At 40.2% G+C, this 14,554-nt stretch overlaps 2 protein-coding genes across 2 annotated transcripts; one reads left to right on the forward strand and one right to left on the reverse strand.

Annotated features, from left to right (window-relative positions):
* Window positions 1-1,664: 1,664 nt before the first annotated feature.
* On the forward strand, window positions 1,665-2,336 carry nanos3 (nanos homolog 3). Its single transcript, XM_061731740.1, has one exon. It carries the CDS (start codon window positions 1,665-1,667, stop codon window positions 2,334-2,336), a length of 672 nt encoding a protein of 223 aa, XP_061587724.1.
* Window positions 2,337-3,255: 919 nt separating this feature from the next.
* On the reverse strand, window positions 3,256-14,444 carry LOC133452441 (uncharacterized). The gene is made up of 8 exons (XM_061731753.1): window positions 14,389-14,444; window positions 13,015-13,057; window positions 12,698-12,804; window positions 11,858-12,615; window positions 10,418-10,928; window positions 9,296-9,435; window positions 7,117-7,221; window positions 3,256-3,395 (listed from the first exon to the last, which is right to left on the reverse strand). The coding sequence occupies exons 2-8, from the start codon at window positions 13,046-13,048 to the stop codon at window positions 3,311-3,313; spliced, it is 1,740 nt and encodes a 579-aa protein (XP_061587737.1). The 5' UTR covers window positions 13,049-13,057; window positions 14,389-14,444; the 3' UTR covers window positions 3,256-3,310.
* Between the last annotated feature and the right edge of the window lie 110 nt (window positions 14,445-14,554).

The raw sequence follows: 14,554 nt of genomic DNA on the forward strand, positions 1-14,554 counted from the left end.
TGTCTTTGTCAGCTATTCTGTTCTTTGACTGTCTGTCCTGTTGCTGGCAAATTTTGACCCAAAGGTTCTGAAATGCAGCTCTTGTTTTTTTGCATTTTCTCTGATGCCCTGGGGGTGGTCAGCATACTGGCATGTCCACTCCTGGGAAGACTGAAATGGTCTTGCAGGTTTTCCACCTGGTGAACAGTCTCTCACTGCAGAAATGTGGACTCCACATGTTTGTAAACTATTTTTGTAATCCTTCCTTTTATTGAAAAGCAATAAAAACGGCTTCTCTAAAATGATGAATTATGTCTTTCCCCCGTTGACATTGTCAACATACAATGAATGCAAAAAAAAACTACTAAATGTTATGCTTTTATAAAGATGGACACTCTTGATGATGATACATTATTGAGGTATTGGCAACACCTGGCTCCAACTCACCATTACAACCGAGGCAAGGGTGCACTTATTTCTATTCATCCTCCATCTGTAGTTTGATTTTTTTTTAAGAAAGAAAATGACCTGGCGTCATTTGTAAACTTGCTTATCCGAGGCTGCACCAGGGGCGTCAATTGGGTATGGCAAGGTATGGCAGCCGCCACACCTTGGCTTCAAGGGAAAATGTAAATGTTTGTTTTTTAAATACATTTATGGAATTACTCTGTCTTTTTGTATTGATTATTCTATTACTCAATACATATAGAATAACTACAAATGCAAATCAGAACATGATCGATTTCACTAGTTATTTTAGTCAAAATCTTAAGAATATTTGTCTTATTTCTAGTTAAAATGTCTAATTTTTTGTAAAAAAAAATCATTACATTTAAGACAAGACTCAAAAACCACCATTTTCACCTGTTTCAAGTAGATTTTCACTTAAAATAAGTGGAAAAATCTGCCAGTGGAACAAGATTTTTTTGCTTGTAATGAGAAGATAAATCTTGTCCCACTGGCAGATTTTTCTACTTATTTCAAGTGAAAATTTACTTGAAACAGGTGAAAATGGCCAAATAAGTTATTTTTCTGGTAATGACTCTTGTTTTAAGTGTATAAAGATTTTTTGGCTAAAAATGAGACATTTTAACTAGAAATAAGACAAATATTCCTGGTAAGATTTTGAGTTTTTGCAGTGAGCGAGACTGCATTTGAAAAAGCTCCATAGACTTCTGTGATGAGTATTTGCTGGACGTGTTGATTGATACTCTAGTGAAGTTCTGTGACTCAAAACCTTGCCATACCTTAGCTTCCACTTAATTGACGCCACTGGGCTGCACCAGTTCAAAGACCTGCAAAAGTTATGATCCTTTAAATGTACATGTGTCAAAAGGAAGTTTTCTTTTGTCCATAGATACGTTTGTTTCAATATCTCCAAATACTCCTGGACATTCTGAAACAAGCACGCACCTGAGCACGAGTGGGCATTGCAGTTTATTCCCTGATTGGAGGAGACGGAGGCCTGCACGCGTGGTGCATGAGCTCGTGTGATTGGCTGCGGGCCCTCAGGCGTGTGCCTCGGCTCACCACTTGTACCTAATTACCAATCACAACTTTTCTTTGTGTCGTTTTCCTCTGTGGCCACGCGTCATGGACTTCTATTGATCTATATACCTCGATTACCCCGAGAGAGGCGACCCTTCAGCCTCAGCGGAGGCCGCAGAAAAGACCAAGAAGCGACTATGACCGGCATGGTGTGGGTGTTCTTCCATCGCCTGCCGTGCTTCATGGAGTCCAACAACACAAGCTTCCAGCCCTGGAGGGATTACATGGGTCTCTCGGACACTGTCAGAGAGATGTTGAGCCAGAACAGCGCCACTGGCTCCTGCAGGCCAGCGTGCGCCGCGCGTCATTCGCAGTGCAATGATCCGAGCATTAAGGCGTTTGCGTCCATGCGCATTAACGCAGTTTACCAAAGCCCCCCGGGCGCGCACAGGGCGCCGGATTGTCCCCTTGAACCCACTCTGACTCCAGGCTCCACGCATCCCGCTGAGCATCTGAGGCGCACCCCGGATTTGGTTGCTTCTTCTGGTGCATCGCAAGCCGAGGATCCAATAAAGTCGGTGCCAAAACGCGGCGCGAGGGAGCGCAGGAAGCCTCGCTTCAGGACTCCGGAGCCGCCGGGGCCTCCCGAACACATGATGTGCTGCAGTTTCTGCAAGCACAACGGGGAGTCCGAGCTGGTGTACGGCTCCCACAGGTTGAAGAACCAGGCTGGAGACGTCCTGTGTCCCTACCTGCGGCAGTACGTGTGTCCCCTGTGCGGGGCCACGGGGGCCAAAGCGCACACCAAGCGCTTCTGTCCCCAGGTGGACAGCGCGTACAGCTCCGTGTACGCCAAGTCCAGACGCTGAGCCAACAGGTAGCAAGAATCATAAATCAGCCTGCAGACACTGCAAAGAAGGCAGCAGAATCCTTTTCTTTTATCTGTGTGTGTTTTTGAATAACTTTTATTTGTGTTCAGCAGATGCTTGTGTTTGTTTTGTTTTGCGTTTCATTTGCATGCTTTGGCACGTTTGCTGTGCATCTTTCCCAGCTGGTACTTTTTGCCAGCCTAACCTACGTTCACTGCGTCTGTTTCAGTGTCTTGCCTTAAATAACGACTGCCAGATATTATGTTTGGGAGTAGGAAAAAAAAGAGAAGAAATGCTTTTTTTATACACTTTTAAATCTTTGTCCACTGATGTCCCATTCATATTTTCTGTCCATGCATTGAGGGATAATAACACCATCAGACTTAAGAGTTACAATGAGGAGTAACAACTTTACTACACAATGTTAAAGATAATGTGAGCATAAAGCATTTTAACCTTTTTAATAACTGCCCTTGTTCTGAGGTGTGCAAGAAAATGCCTGTTCCTGAGGCTTGTAATTTTATTTGAGGGTTGTGAAATTGCCATTCCAGCTCTTCCTACTTTGTGGAAAAACCCTGAATCTGTGTAAATATTGTGTGCTGTGCTTAATATTATAAATGTGTACATTGGTTAACTTTATTTGTATATGCCATTTTCTCTCTCTCTGTGTGTGTGTGTGTGTGTGTGTGTGTGTGTGTGTGTGTGTGTGTGTGTGTGTGTGTGTGTGTGTGTGTGTGTGTGTGTGTGTGTGTGTGTGTGTGTGAAAAAAAAACAGACTGGGAATATTTAGCTCTGCAGGAAATCGCTACCAACAGATTAATGACTTGATGAACACTCAACTTTATTTGGGAAACACCAAAGTAATCAAACCAAACATTCCAGCTACCAAGAAATCTGAATCATAAAAGTGTAACTGCTTCTGTATTAACACCCATAAACCTTTAGGGTAACAAAGTTATTCATGCTGCAGATTTTTAACTCAACATGCAGAGATCCTTGGAAGTTTGACTGCTGCGGCGCAGGTTCTCCAACTCTCGATGAGCCGCCATGACTTTTCGACTGGAAGAAAAGAGGGAAAAATGTTTACGTTTTTCTACCAGATTTGACTTAAAAACAAAAGACATTTACAGGCAGATATTACATTAAAGATGAGTGACAATGAGGTAAGCTGTTGCATTGCTGAAGATTGTTCTGGCCTGGTTTTCATTTATCATATTTTCTACTTGAGTTTTGGGTTATCTCAGTTTTACTGAAGATTTAGGACAAGCAATGCTGCTCTTGGTTTTTAATCACCGTCATGGAATGACATAATTTCAATGAGATGAGACTTAAGGCTTGCAATAATATCAAACTTCTTCGGGTTTGCTTTGATTACAAAGGATTGAGAATCAAAGGAGCACATCCCAACTCAAGCAGGACTCTTCCTGCGTCTCTTCCGACTGGAATTGTCCACAACCTTAGATGGATTTAGGTCAATATTAGCTGCATTTGAAGACGATTCCACCGAACTAGAAGATTCTGATTTTACCCACAACTGCATTCAAGGATGAACATGGATGACGCGGATCAAGCACAGGTTCATCTGATTTGAAGTAAACTGTCTGGAAACCAGATGCAACAATATTCAGTAGGCTATAGTTTACATGGAATTTGTTTTGCATACAAAATAGGTTTTTAATTATACTATAAAAGGTCATTTATGGCAGTTGTGGTCACGCCTGGGAAAAATGGCTGATAAACAGCACGTGACAGCTGTCACATGATTTCTGCAGCTGACAGTTGAAACATGTAAAGGTAAGCGAAATCATCCCCTTCATTAATGCGTCTGATTAAAAATAAAAGTAATTATAACAAATATAGACGTCATGCACTCGTTTGTCTTTATACGTTGAAGTTTAGGACAACAGGGTGTCAGAGTATTCCGCTGTTTGGAGGGACTCAGAAAAACGCGTACAGAAACGAGAACATCCCCCCCGGAAACATCAAAAACCCAATACCTGCTGAAAACTCAGAGGCAAAAAAAGAACTGATGGGAGAAGGGATGCGGATCACAGTGAGTAAGGTGGAGCATCAGACACAAGAAATGGACTTGTGGGGACACGGCTCCGCAATGGGACAAGACACGCACGAAAAAGGAGCAGTATACGAAACGGAGTTTGCATGACGAAAAATCGTTAAAAAAAAAAGTTGGAAAAAAGAAAAACGGAAACAAAACAATTCCGCCCGTAAATAACCGAGAGGTGGATGCGTAATATAAACGAGCAATAACCGAGACAAAAAGGAGAATTTTAGCACGAGGTCTGAAATTTGTGATCACACCAGAAACGATACCAGACAAAGAATACATAGCCTAGTAGCAACAAAACTGGCATGTAAAAAGAAAACAACCATCAATTCATTCAAAAAAGACGAATCTATAACCATTCCACCGGCAAATAAAAGGGGGATTGCAGTAGTCATGGAAACAACTTACAAAACACAAATGGAAACAAAGGGACAACAATATATATGAAATCTTGAAGAAAAATCCCACAGAAGAAAAGGAGAAAAAACAACAACCTTGAAAGTCCTCCTGAAACCAATGCTAGGGGCAAAAAACAAAAAGGAAGCATATGATAATTTAATATTCACAGCAAGTGTCACCCACAAGATTTATGGAACACCCAAATACACAGAGACTCCCTTCTGCGCCCCTATTGTCGACAGCATAAGCTCAATAACTTACAATCTACCCAAGGCACTGGTTGAAATCATCAAACCCATTATTGGCCTCTCAGAACATGATTACAATAACTCAAAACTGGCACAAGAAATCAAAAAAACAAAACTGGAAAAAGAGAGATTCAAATCTCACATGATGTCGCATCATGTTCACAAAACCCCCGTAGATGTCGCACTCCACGTTGTCAAACAATGCCTCAAAAAGGATCGTCTACGCTCAAGAACTGCACAGACCAGTCAATGACATTCACGCTACAACAATTGGTTGCCAAATCCACATATTTTCAATATAAAAAGGAATACTATTTGCAATGGGAGACTATCAGCTATCATGGGCAGTTTTTCTTTATGGAAACCCAAGCAAGAGTCACCCCGTAGAGACATATACGGACACACACAGGAGCTAATGACCACATAAACACTATGGTCAGTAGGCTATCGGAAACATCAGATCCACACAGGACAATACCCCTTTTTTGGACATGAAAATCCACCACAAAGAATATGGCAGCATAAAAATAACAGTAGACAGAAACACCACACACACTGATCAGTATTCATTATGGACATCTGAACACCCCACTGCACACAAATTGGCCTGGTTTCCCAGATCAGTTAAGTAGTTCTTAACAGCGAAAGACTTCTTTCAAACCATCTTAAGGAGCCTGTGAAAGAACTACTTAACTGTTAAGAACTACTTAACTGATCTGGGAAACCGGGCCATTATCAGTTGTCAGAACTTTATATTATAACGGGCCAGCATCATCACGGACGAGGTGATGAAGGAGGAAAAAAAAAACACATTCAACAAGTACTCAAGCTTTGCCAATATCCCATACGGGCCATCAATACAGGAAAACAGCAGGTGATAAACAAAGAAAAAAAAACAAACACAGAACAGAAAACAAGACGCACAAATGAAGCCGAGAACAGCTACAGAGATACCGTGACCATGTCATACACCCGGGGATATCGGGACCAACGCAAAGGCTATTGCTTCATCCAACGGACGAAGTAGAACAGGACAAAAGAATGCAATAAAATATACAAAATCCAATGAAGATCGCTACTATAAAATATACATCAGGGAGAAGGGGGAGAAAAAAAGAACATCAAAAAGGAGTGCAAAAACGACTCACGAGGACGGGAAAAGAAAAAGTGGAACAGGAAAATCAAAAATCAGCAATATCGGATCACTGCAAAAAAGAAAAAAAAACACCAGATCACAGACTGGGACAGCGAACACTTCGTCAGATCATTGGTTCTTCTGAAGAAGACTAAAGCCGACAATTGAAAAATGTAACGGTAAATGAAATCATACCTTTATCTTTGTGTCCGTTTAAAAGAAAACAGTAGTAAAGGTCATCTCTTGACTCCTGCTATCTTTTAAACATTTGTTAAAGGAATGACATGGCTTTATCTCAACCAACTAATTGAGGATTTACTCTTAATTGTGCTTGAATTATTGACATGCACTGATGTTGCAAGAAACACTTTAACTTAAAAAGACTAACAGAAGGACAAAGGAATAGTTTCAATAAGTCATTAAAATATGTTGCAATATTGCAATTTGACAAGTAGGCAAGAGTCTGAAAACCATCTGGCGTCCTTTTACCATCCTGGGCCAACATGAGCGCAAGTATGATTAGTATCTCAGCTGAGATAAAGGTCTCAGTGTGTTAAAGAAATCACTTAAACTCATACTCAAATTTAACCTTTTTAGGTTTCGGCAAACATGTAATAAAAAGAAGATATACTGTGGTTGATGTGATATTTTCTGAAAACAGTTTTACCACAGGATTTAAGAAACCCTGTGACATTTCACTTAGTGCAGGGATCTAATATCATTTTGAACTTTAGCCCGCAGCCCATCTAGCAACAGTGTAGTCAAAGTTTACCAGATAAAATATACAAGTGGTAAAGCTGAATACATACATAGGTGAATGTGGATGAAATGGTCACAAGTCAAAAGTTCACGTCTGAAAAGACTGCAGAGGATGGGATGGACATGGAGGAAGGAAAAGAGATGATGCAGGAAGGAAGACTGGTGTATACTAACTTTAGAGAGGAGAGTTCTCTGATCAGCCCACAGACCAGGCCTGAGGCATCTTCAAGTTGGCCTAAGGGATCAGCTTCTTCCTCTTTCTTCATCACCACTTCTTCTCTAGATGAGAGTGAAATATTGGATGGATAAAAGAGTTGATTAAACTTTTGTTTCTATTTATGTTAACTTGAAATATATGTCTGAATGTACATTTCAATATTTCTACTTAAATGATAGAGCAGAGAAGGTTTAGATTTTTTCCCAACAGCCCAGAAAGACATGTTTACAAACGTTTCAATTGGCAAGTTGCTCAGCTGGAGAACAGAGATCCGGTCTCACTCTGACCATAACTGCTGCAGTTTATAACCTTTCCAAAAAAAATCGGTGTCCAAACCATATTTTTAAATATATATCTTTCCGCTTAAATTTATTCTTATTCTAACAAACATCAACCCAGTTCAGAAGCAATAATGATTTGATTCCCCTGCTGTTGCATAAACAAGACACACAACGAAAGGAGAGGCTATCATCAGACACACCTATGAAGGTATGGCTTTGGAGCTGGTGCCCACAGTTCATTTCCCTCTTCTCATCCTTTCTGGCTGATTCTTTACTTGTTTTGCATTTTTCCAGAGCCCTGACCACTAGTAGTAGCCAGAGGTGGTATCTGCAGCCTACAGAAGTTACGCTGGTAGTGAAGCTCATGCACGTGTGCTGAGGCCACAAGGTTTGCATTGTCTCTCAGACTGTGTCAAAAGTGTGACCTTATGCTGGTGCAGTGGGCCCTGCATTCCTTCTGGTGTTTGAAAATGCCTGGCCTCGTGTGGTGCGAGTGTCTTAGCAGCCCCTGCCTGACGAAAGCATCATTGCTATTGACAAGCCCACCCATTCCACCAGAATCCAATCAAACACCTCTGGGACATCATGTATTGTTGCATCCACTGTTGTTCTGATCCAGGTCTGGGAGGAGCAGAGGTGGACAGAGTACTCGACCCCAGTACTTGAGCAAGAGTACAAATACTACTGGTCAAAATTTACTCCGTTACAAGTAAAAGTAGCTCAGTCAAAATATTACTCGAGTAAGAGTAGAAAAGTACTTGCTTTTAAAAGGTACTTAAGTATCCAAAAGTAAATGCTTTTAAATTTACTTTAAGTAAAAGTAAGAGTAAGAGTAAATTTCTTATTTTCCACATCAGTAAATTACTATATTTTTTCTAAATTAATTTAAGGATCTTTTAACTCTTGTTTCTGAGAATTAACCCTTTGAAACCAGCTGCACTGATGTGCTGCTTTTAGAACCACAATGTTATATAAAACCTGCAGAAACACCAAAAACAAATCAAAATCGAGTCCGGCTCATTATCAGACTCAGACGACTCAGCGGATTGTCTTTCTTCTCCTGACGCAGGCGTAGCCGTTGTTGCGGCTCTGTCTTGACTTGTTGCGGCTCTGTCTTGACAAACGCAGGCTACTTTGGCCGTATCGTTTTGAGGAGGCTTGACGTATTTCCGCTTTACGTACATCCCAGTGGAGAGCGTGCACTGTGATAGGTCTCCTCCTTTGACAAAAACAGCTTGTGTCCAATAGGATTTTAGGGAAGAAGAAAAAAGAGCAGACCTGAAAGTAACAAGTACTTTTCAGCCTTCCTAGAAATTTACTCGTGTAAAAGTAAAAATATTTGTCTTGGAAATGTATTCAAGTAAGAGTAATAAGTACCAAAGAAATCTAATACTCAAGTAAAGTACAAATCCTCTGGATATGTACTTAAGTACAGTACTCAAGTAAATTTACTCCGTTACTGTCCACCACTGGGGAGGAGACCATCTATCATCATCATTAGAAACGTGCACAGATGTTGTAGGGCGCATTCAGGAACACGGGGAACATTCTGACAACTGACCTACATGGTAAGCTCTATTTAGGAACTTCAAATTACATTGATCAGCGTGTAATATCATTTTTACTCTTTGATTTTTAGTATGATTCTGAATCCAGTCCTCGTGGGTTAGAAATGTGTTGCATGTGTTACATGTTGCTGGCATTAAATTCAAAAAACAAATTTTATAAGAAATGCATGTTTTGTATAATTGATTTTCAAATTATATTGACACTTTAAAGTAAAGTTGTATGTGGAAACTGATTCTGCCTCTCGTCACGTTAATATCAGATTTCTTGTGGCATTAGTCTGTCTTACGTGAGAACGATAGTGTTCAGCTGCGAGTCCGAAACGTAATCCAAGTATCCAGATGCAAGCGTATTACTGGGGTCCTTGGCCTGAGTATGTTCATCATTCAGAGTAGACGGACCAGCAGCAGGCTCATCATCAGGATCACACTGTAGGCAACAAATACAGTTCCATTTCAACAATTATCAAACACACAATACTCCTTAAGTGAATAAAAATCACATAGCTGGTTCAGATATCATGACTCAGAGTCTGGGTGCTTCTCATTATCATTTCCTTGCATCTTAGCTCTTTCTGTCTGAAGAACTGACACTGTCAAATGAGAAATCCTTGGTTCCATTAGTCAGCATTAAAAAGAAAGGAAACTAATATATGTCCCCTTACTCTGAGCTCATTCAGGACACTCCACTAAAAAAGTGGTTAATTAGTGGCCAAGGCTGTCAACATTAAATTTTAGTGCTTAATTTTCCTGGCTTGCTCTCCTGCCTGTCAGTGTTTGTCTGATGTCACCTGTCATGTTGCCTATTAGTTTGTCTAGTTACAATGTTGCTTTTTGTGCATGGCTTTTTATTGTGTTTAGTGCTTTTGTCTTGTTTATTTTTGGCCTGTTAGTGTGTTATTGAGTCCTATGTTATTAATGTTGATGTTACTGTTGCTGCTTCATGTTGTTTCTGTTTTCGTTTGTTGAAATTGTCTGTTGTTGAGCTTATGTTAACCTGTGTGTGTATGTATTTTAGCTTAGTCTCTTTCCTTTTAATCTTTATTCTGATGTAGCCTTCTTATTGGGAAATGTTTTATTGATTATATCTTAATATTTTTTCTTTTAGGTTGACTATTTTACACCAGTCCAGGGACAGCAGATGCAAAATAGCCTTTTTGGCTAATTCTGGAATATTTTACATTTGTTTAAATGTATTATTATTGTGCATTGTCCTTGATAACTAAACCTTTAAAGAACAAAAGAAAAGAACTTCCCTTTCATAGCGCCTGGATGTACATTTAGGGGATTGAAAAAAAAAAGAAATCCAGAAGTAATAGTTAATGAGTCATAGCAGGAGAGAGGTTGTGAGGAAGAACAAGTTAGCATAATGAAAAGCACTTGTGTTAATGGGTTCAAGTTACCCCACTCACGCTGAATTTTGTCTCAAGGACACTGGGTGTCACTGCAGCTGCACAGAACTCCACAGAACCACAGTTTAATCCTCCAGACTGGCTGTTTGCAGAGGAAGCGCCTTTGTCATCACACATTACACCATTTGTCCTGGTTGGGCTTCCCTTCTCTGGACAAGCAGCCTCAACTGCATCCTGATTGTCATGCTCTTCATTTTGGCTGGTTTCAGAAGTGATGGCAGAACTTAATTGGACTTCTTCTGCCATGTCTTCCCCATTTTTCATTTCTTCTTCGGGCATATCCCCCCTATTTTCAGCAGTGGGTTCTTTAAGTCCCTGCACCTCCTGATTCTCCAGATGGTCCCCTTCTTCTCCCTTTGAAATTTGACATGAGTCTGGGTTACCAGGAAGCTCTGGATCAGACGCTGCGCCTCCTTCGACCTCTGAACTCTTTCCCTGTGAGGGACCTGGGTCACACATAGTCGTGGTCTCATCTGAGGTAGTGACAGTGATTTGGACTTCAGTTTCTGCTCTGTTTTGACAAGAAATATTGCAATTATTAAGGAATTAAATAACAAAGTTAATCTATTCATTTAACTGAAATATGTTCCACACACTTTTTTTTATATATACCGTATTTTCTGGACTATAAGCCGCACCTGTATATAAGCCGCATCTGCGCTATTTTAAAAAAACAATAAAAAAAAGATATATAAGCCGCATCCGCTCTATTAAAAAAAAAAGATATACAAGCCGCAGGTATTTATATTGTTAGATTAGATATTTTCTACATGTACAGAACGATTTTGAACTGTAAATGATGTACATGTTTGTACCTAAATAGATCCTTTCCTAACAGTTTCTTTTAACACGGCAGCAACTTTACTGATTAAAACTGGACTGAACCAAGAGAAAATAACCGGTATTTATTTATCTATTTATCTGTTTGAAATCTGCTTCTACTTCTATCTGCTAAAGAAGAAGTAGCGTATTCTTCCTTGCATTTATTTTGTCTTAGTTTTTATTCTAAGCGGTGGAAGAAAAATCCACAGAATAGCCGCACCTTTGTATAAGCCGCATGGTTCAAAACCTATGAAAAAAGTAGCGTCTTATAGTCCAGAAAATACGGTATATAATTTAACTTAACTTTTTTCAAAGTTTTAAAAGGCAGTCAATGTAACTACAGTTGGGATAATCCAACATAACAGGAAATTGTTTACATCTAACATCTTAAGTTTGTCAAGTTAAGCAATATATACTCTGCCGTGTACTCTGGAAATTAAAAAAAAAATCCTAATACTTTTTCTCAAAAGTGTCAACTCTTTCACTTTTAATAAGGATAACTAATGTGAAAGAACTTGAAAAATACAACTTCACTCCACATGACCTCAACCACCACTGCTTGAAGTCAAGAAAATACAAAATATTACCCTAAAAAAGCATCAGTAGTATAATCCTGACCTGTCATCTTCTCCACAGAGACTGGACATCTCTGCATCACTCTGCTTGGGGATGTTGTCTGCAGAGGTTGTCAGAGGTGAAGGTGGTAACCCGGGTGAACACCTGTCTTCTTCCAGGATCACAGTGTGTGGGGCTTCAGTATAGAGCTGTCTCTCAATTCCCTCCACTCCGTTATGCCCATTTTCACGATTTTGCTTCTGTAAAAAGCAACTACGTTCCCTCTCTGACAGCCCGCTTGAACCCATCCTTCGCTTCTTCTTGGCCGGTAAACCCACTGCCAACTCTTTGAGATCACCCAGGCACATGTCGCTGGTGGTGTCTTGAATTTTCTCTAAATCAGAGTTGTCCATAGGACCTACTTGCTCCTCCATAGCAGTTGTAAAGCATTCTTTACCCTCTTCAGAGACTGGCAAGAGGACCTCAAACTGATCATTGCATGTTTGATTTGGTGATTCGTGATATTGCTCTGGCTCTGATTTCTCCTTGTTACTGATTTTGCTGATATCATCATCATCATCAGTATGTAATCCACAGTTCTCAAACTGGGTGTCACCGCTTCCATTTTTGACAGCATCTTCTTGTCCCGTAACAACCACTCTTGTAGCGTCAGCATCTGGTACTTCTGCACGTTCTTCTGCGATGGAGCCATTTTGTTTAGTGAGACAGAAATGCTCTTCTGCCAGATCCTGCTGACTTATGATCACACTACAGTCCTGCAGAGGAGGCTGCAGCGTTTTGGTGTCATCTCCTTCTGCGTCCTAAAATTTAACAGGGAGACTTGCTTGTGAATTTATTTGAATGAAATGTAAAAATTAGCTCGGTTTCAATTAGGTAAATTACTTTTGGATGGGCAGCAGCTTGGGGATCATCAATCAGGGAAGCTTGATCAGGTGAACACTCCCTCTTCCTCGATCTGAGCGACCGAGTCCGGGATGGAGGCAAGTCCTCTTAAAACATGAGGACAAACTTGATCACTCAAACAGTTTGATGGGAAGTCAATGTAGCTGATTAACACATTTCAACAGTTTTTATAAAAGTATAAACATCAAATAAAGGTAATTTCATAACCGAAAGCACTCTTACTTAATAAAACATAACCAAAGAAACACTAATAATGAAAATATTTGATGTTATATGACAATAGCATCTTATTTTACCACTGCTGCTGATCTTTGCTTTTCCTTTGGCCATCTCCTCGTACTAAAGGGAAAAAATATGAGGGAAATGCAATTTTATGGCTGTATCTTAATAGCTAAAATTAAAGGAGCAGTTTTGTCATAATATATGTATGCTATTATTAGCTATACACTCTAAATAATTTAATTTTTATGTAGTATTCAACCTGCCCAGGGACTACAGGTGGAAAATAGCAAGTTGCTACAACCTGGCACAATGCATATTCTCTTGCAAAAGATTAATGTCTTATTGTGCACTGTCCCTGTTTTGAAATAAATAAATAAATTACAGATAACTTACAAATTACAAATAAAATGTCTGTGTGTAATATGTGTAATTAGCTAGCTGATTGAATTACTCAGCTTATTTATTTGGGGGGGAAAGTTTTTTACATAAACGGTAACTTGGATGAACTTTCCAGTTGATATTTAAATACGTAATGTTCCCTTATTAGTGTAAGTAGGTGTAACTTTTAGGCATCCTAGTGAATATTCGTCGAAAAATAAATTGCAAACAACCCACCTGAACAAACGTCAATGCTTTGCGACACCAGTGGGCGCGATCGGCTCAAATCAGCCTTGAAGGCTGATTTATGGTTCTGCGTTACACCAACGCAGAGCCTACGCCGTAGGGGACCACGGCGACGCGCGTCGTACGCCGTACGCTACGGCGTAGGCCTGCGTCGATTTAACACATAATTCAGGCTTCAGCCGTAAAGTGTGGCGCTCGTTGCCATCGGAAACCCCATGTAGGAAGTAGTTTAAACTGTTGAGGGTTTTTTGTTTTGACGTCTTCAGGGCATCTTTGTCGCGTTTGAGTTCTCTTCTCGTGTAATTTGTGAGGAGTTGCCGACCAGCCCAGGTCCGTGGAGGTGTCAGGTGAGCAGGCTCTGGTGTGAGTGTTATGTGTTTGTTGTAGCTGCTAAACAGAGCCAGGACGCTTCAATCAAACTAGATGCTGTGGTTTGTTTTATTGTGATTTAGGATTGAATAAATGATCACTCCGGTGATCTGATAGTGGTTGTTGTTAGTTGCCTGCCTTTTAACCCTTGTGCTGTCTTTGGGTCAAAATGACCCAATTCTTCTCTCCTTCTTTCCTCCTGCCATGCTCTCTCCTTCCTTCTTCCTTTCCTCTTTTCCTTCTTTTTTACCCTCCTTTACTCATTGTTCTTCCTCTCCAATAGTCTCCAATGTAAACAAGTGTAATGCTTTCTTGGAATAATGCCTTTTAGTTGACTTTGTATCAGCGAATCTGTACTGTCATGAAACTGTACCTGATCCTATGCAATTCTTCTAATACATTCTTCAATCAATCAATCAATCCTACCTCCCTTCTGTCATTCGTTCCTTTATTACCTTCTTTGCTTTTCCTTCCTTCTTTCCTTATTTTCTCCACTCCTTCCTTCTTCCCTCCCTTCTTTTTTCCTTTTCTCCATTCCTTCCTCCCTCCCTTCCTTCCATCTTTTCTCCCTTCCTTACTCCCTTTCCTACTTCCCTCCTTCTTTTCTCCTTTCTTACTTAC

Source organism: Cololabis saira, chromosome 1, assembly GCF_033807715.1.
Source record: "Cololabis saira isolate AMF1-May2022 chromosome 1, fColSai1.1, whole genome shotgun sequence".
Lineage (NCBI taxonomy): Eukaryota > Metazoa > Chordata > Actinopteri > Beloniformes > Belonidae > Cololabis > Cololabis saira.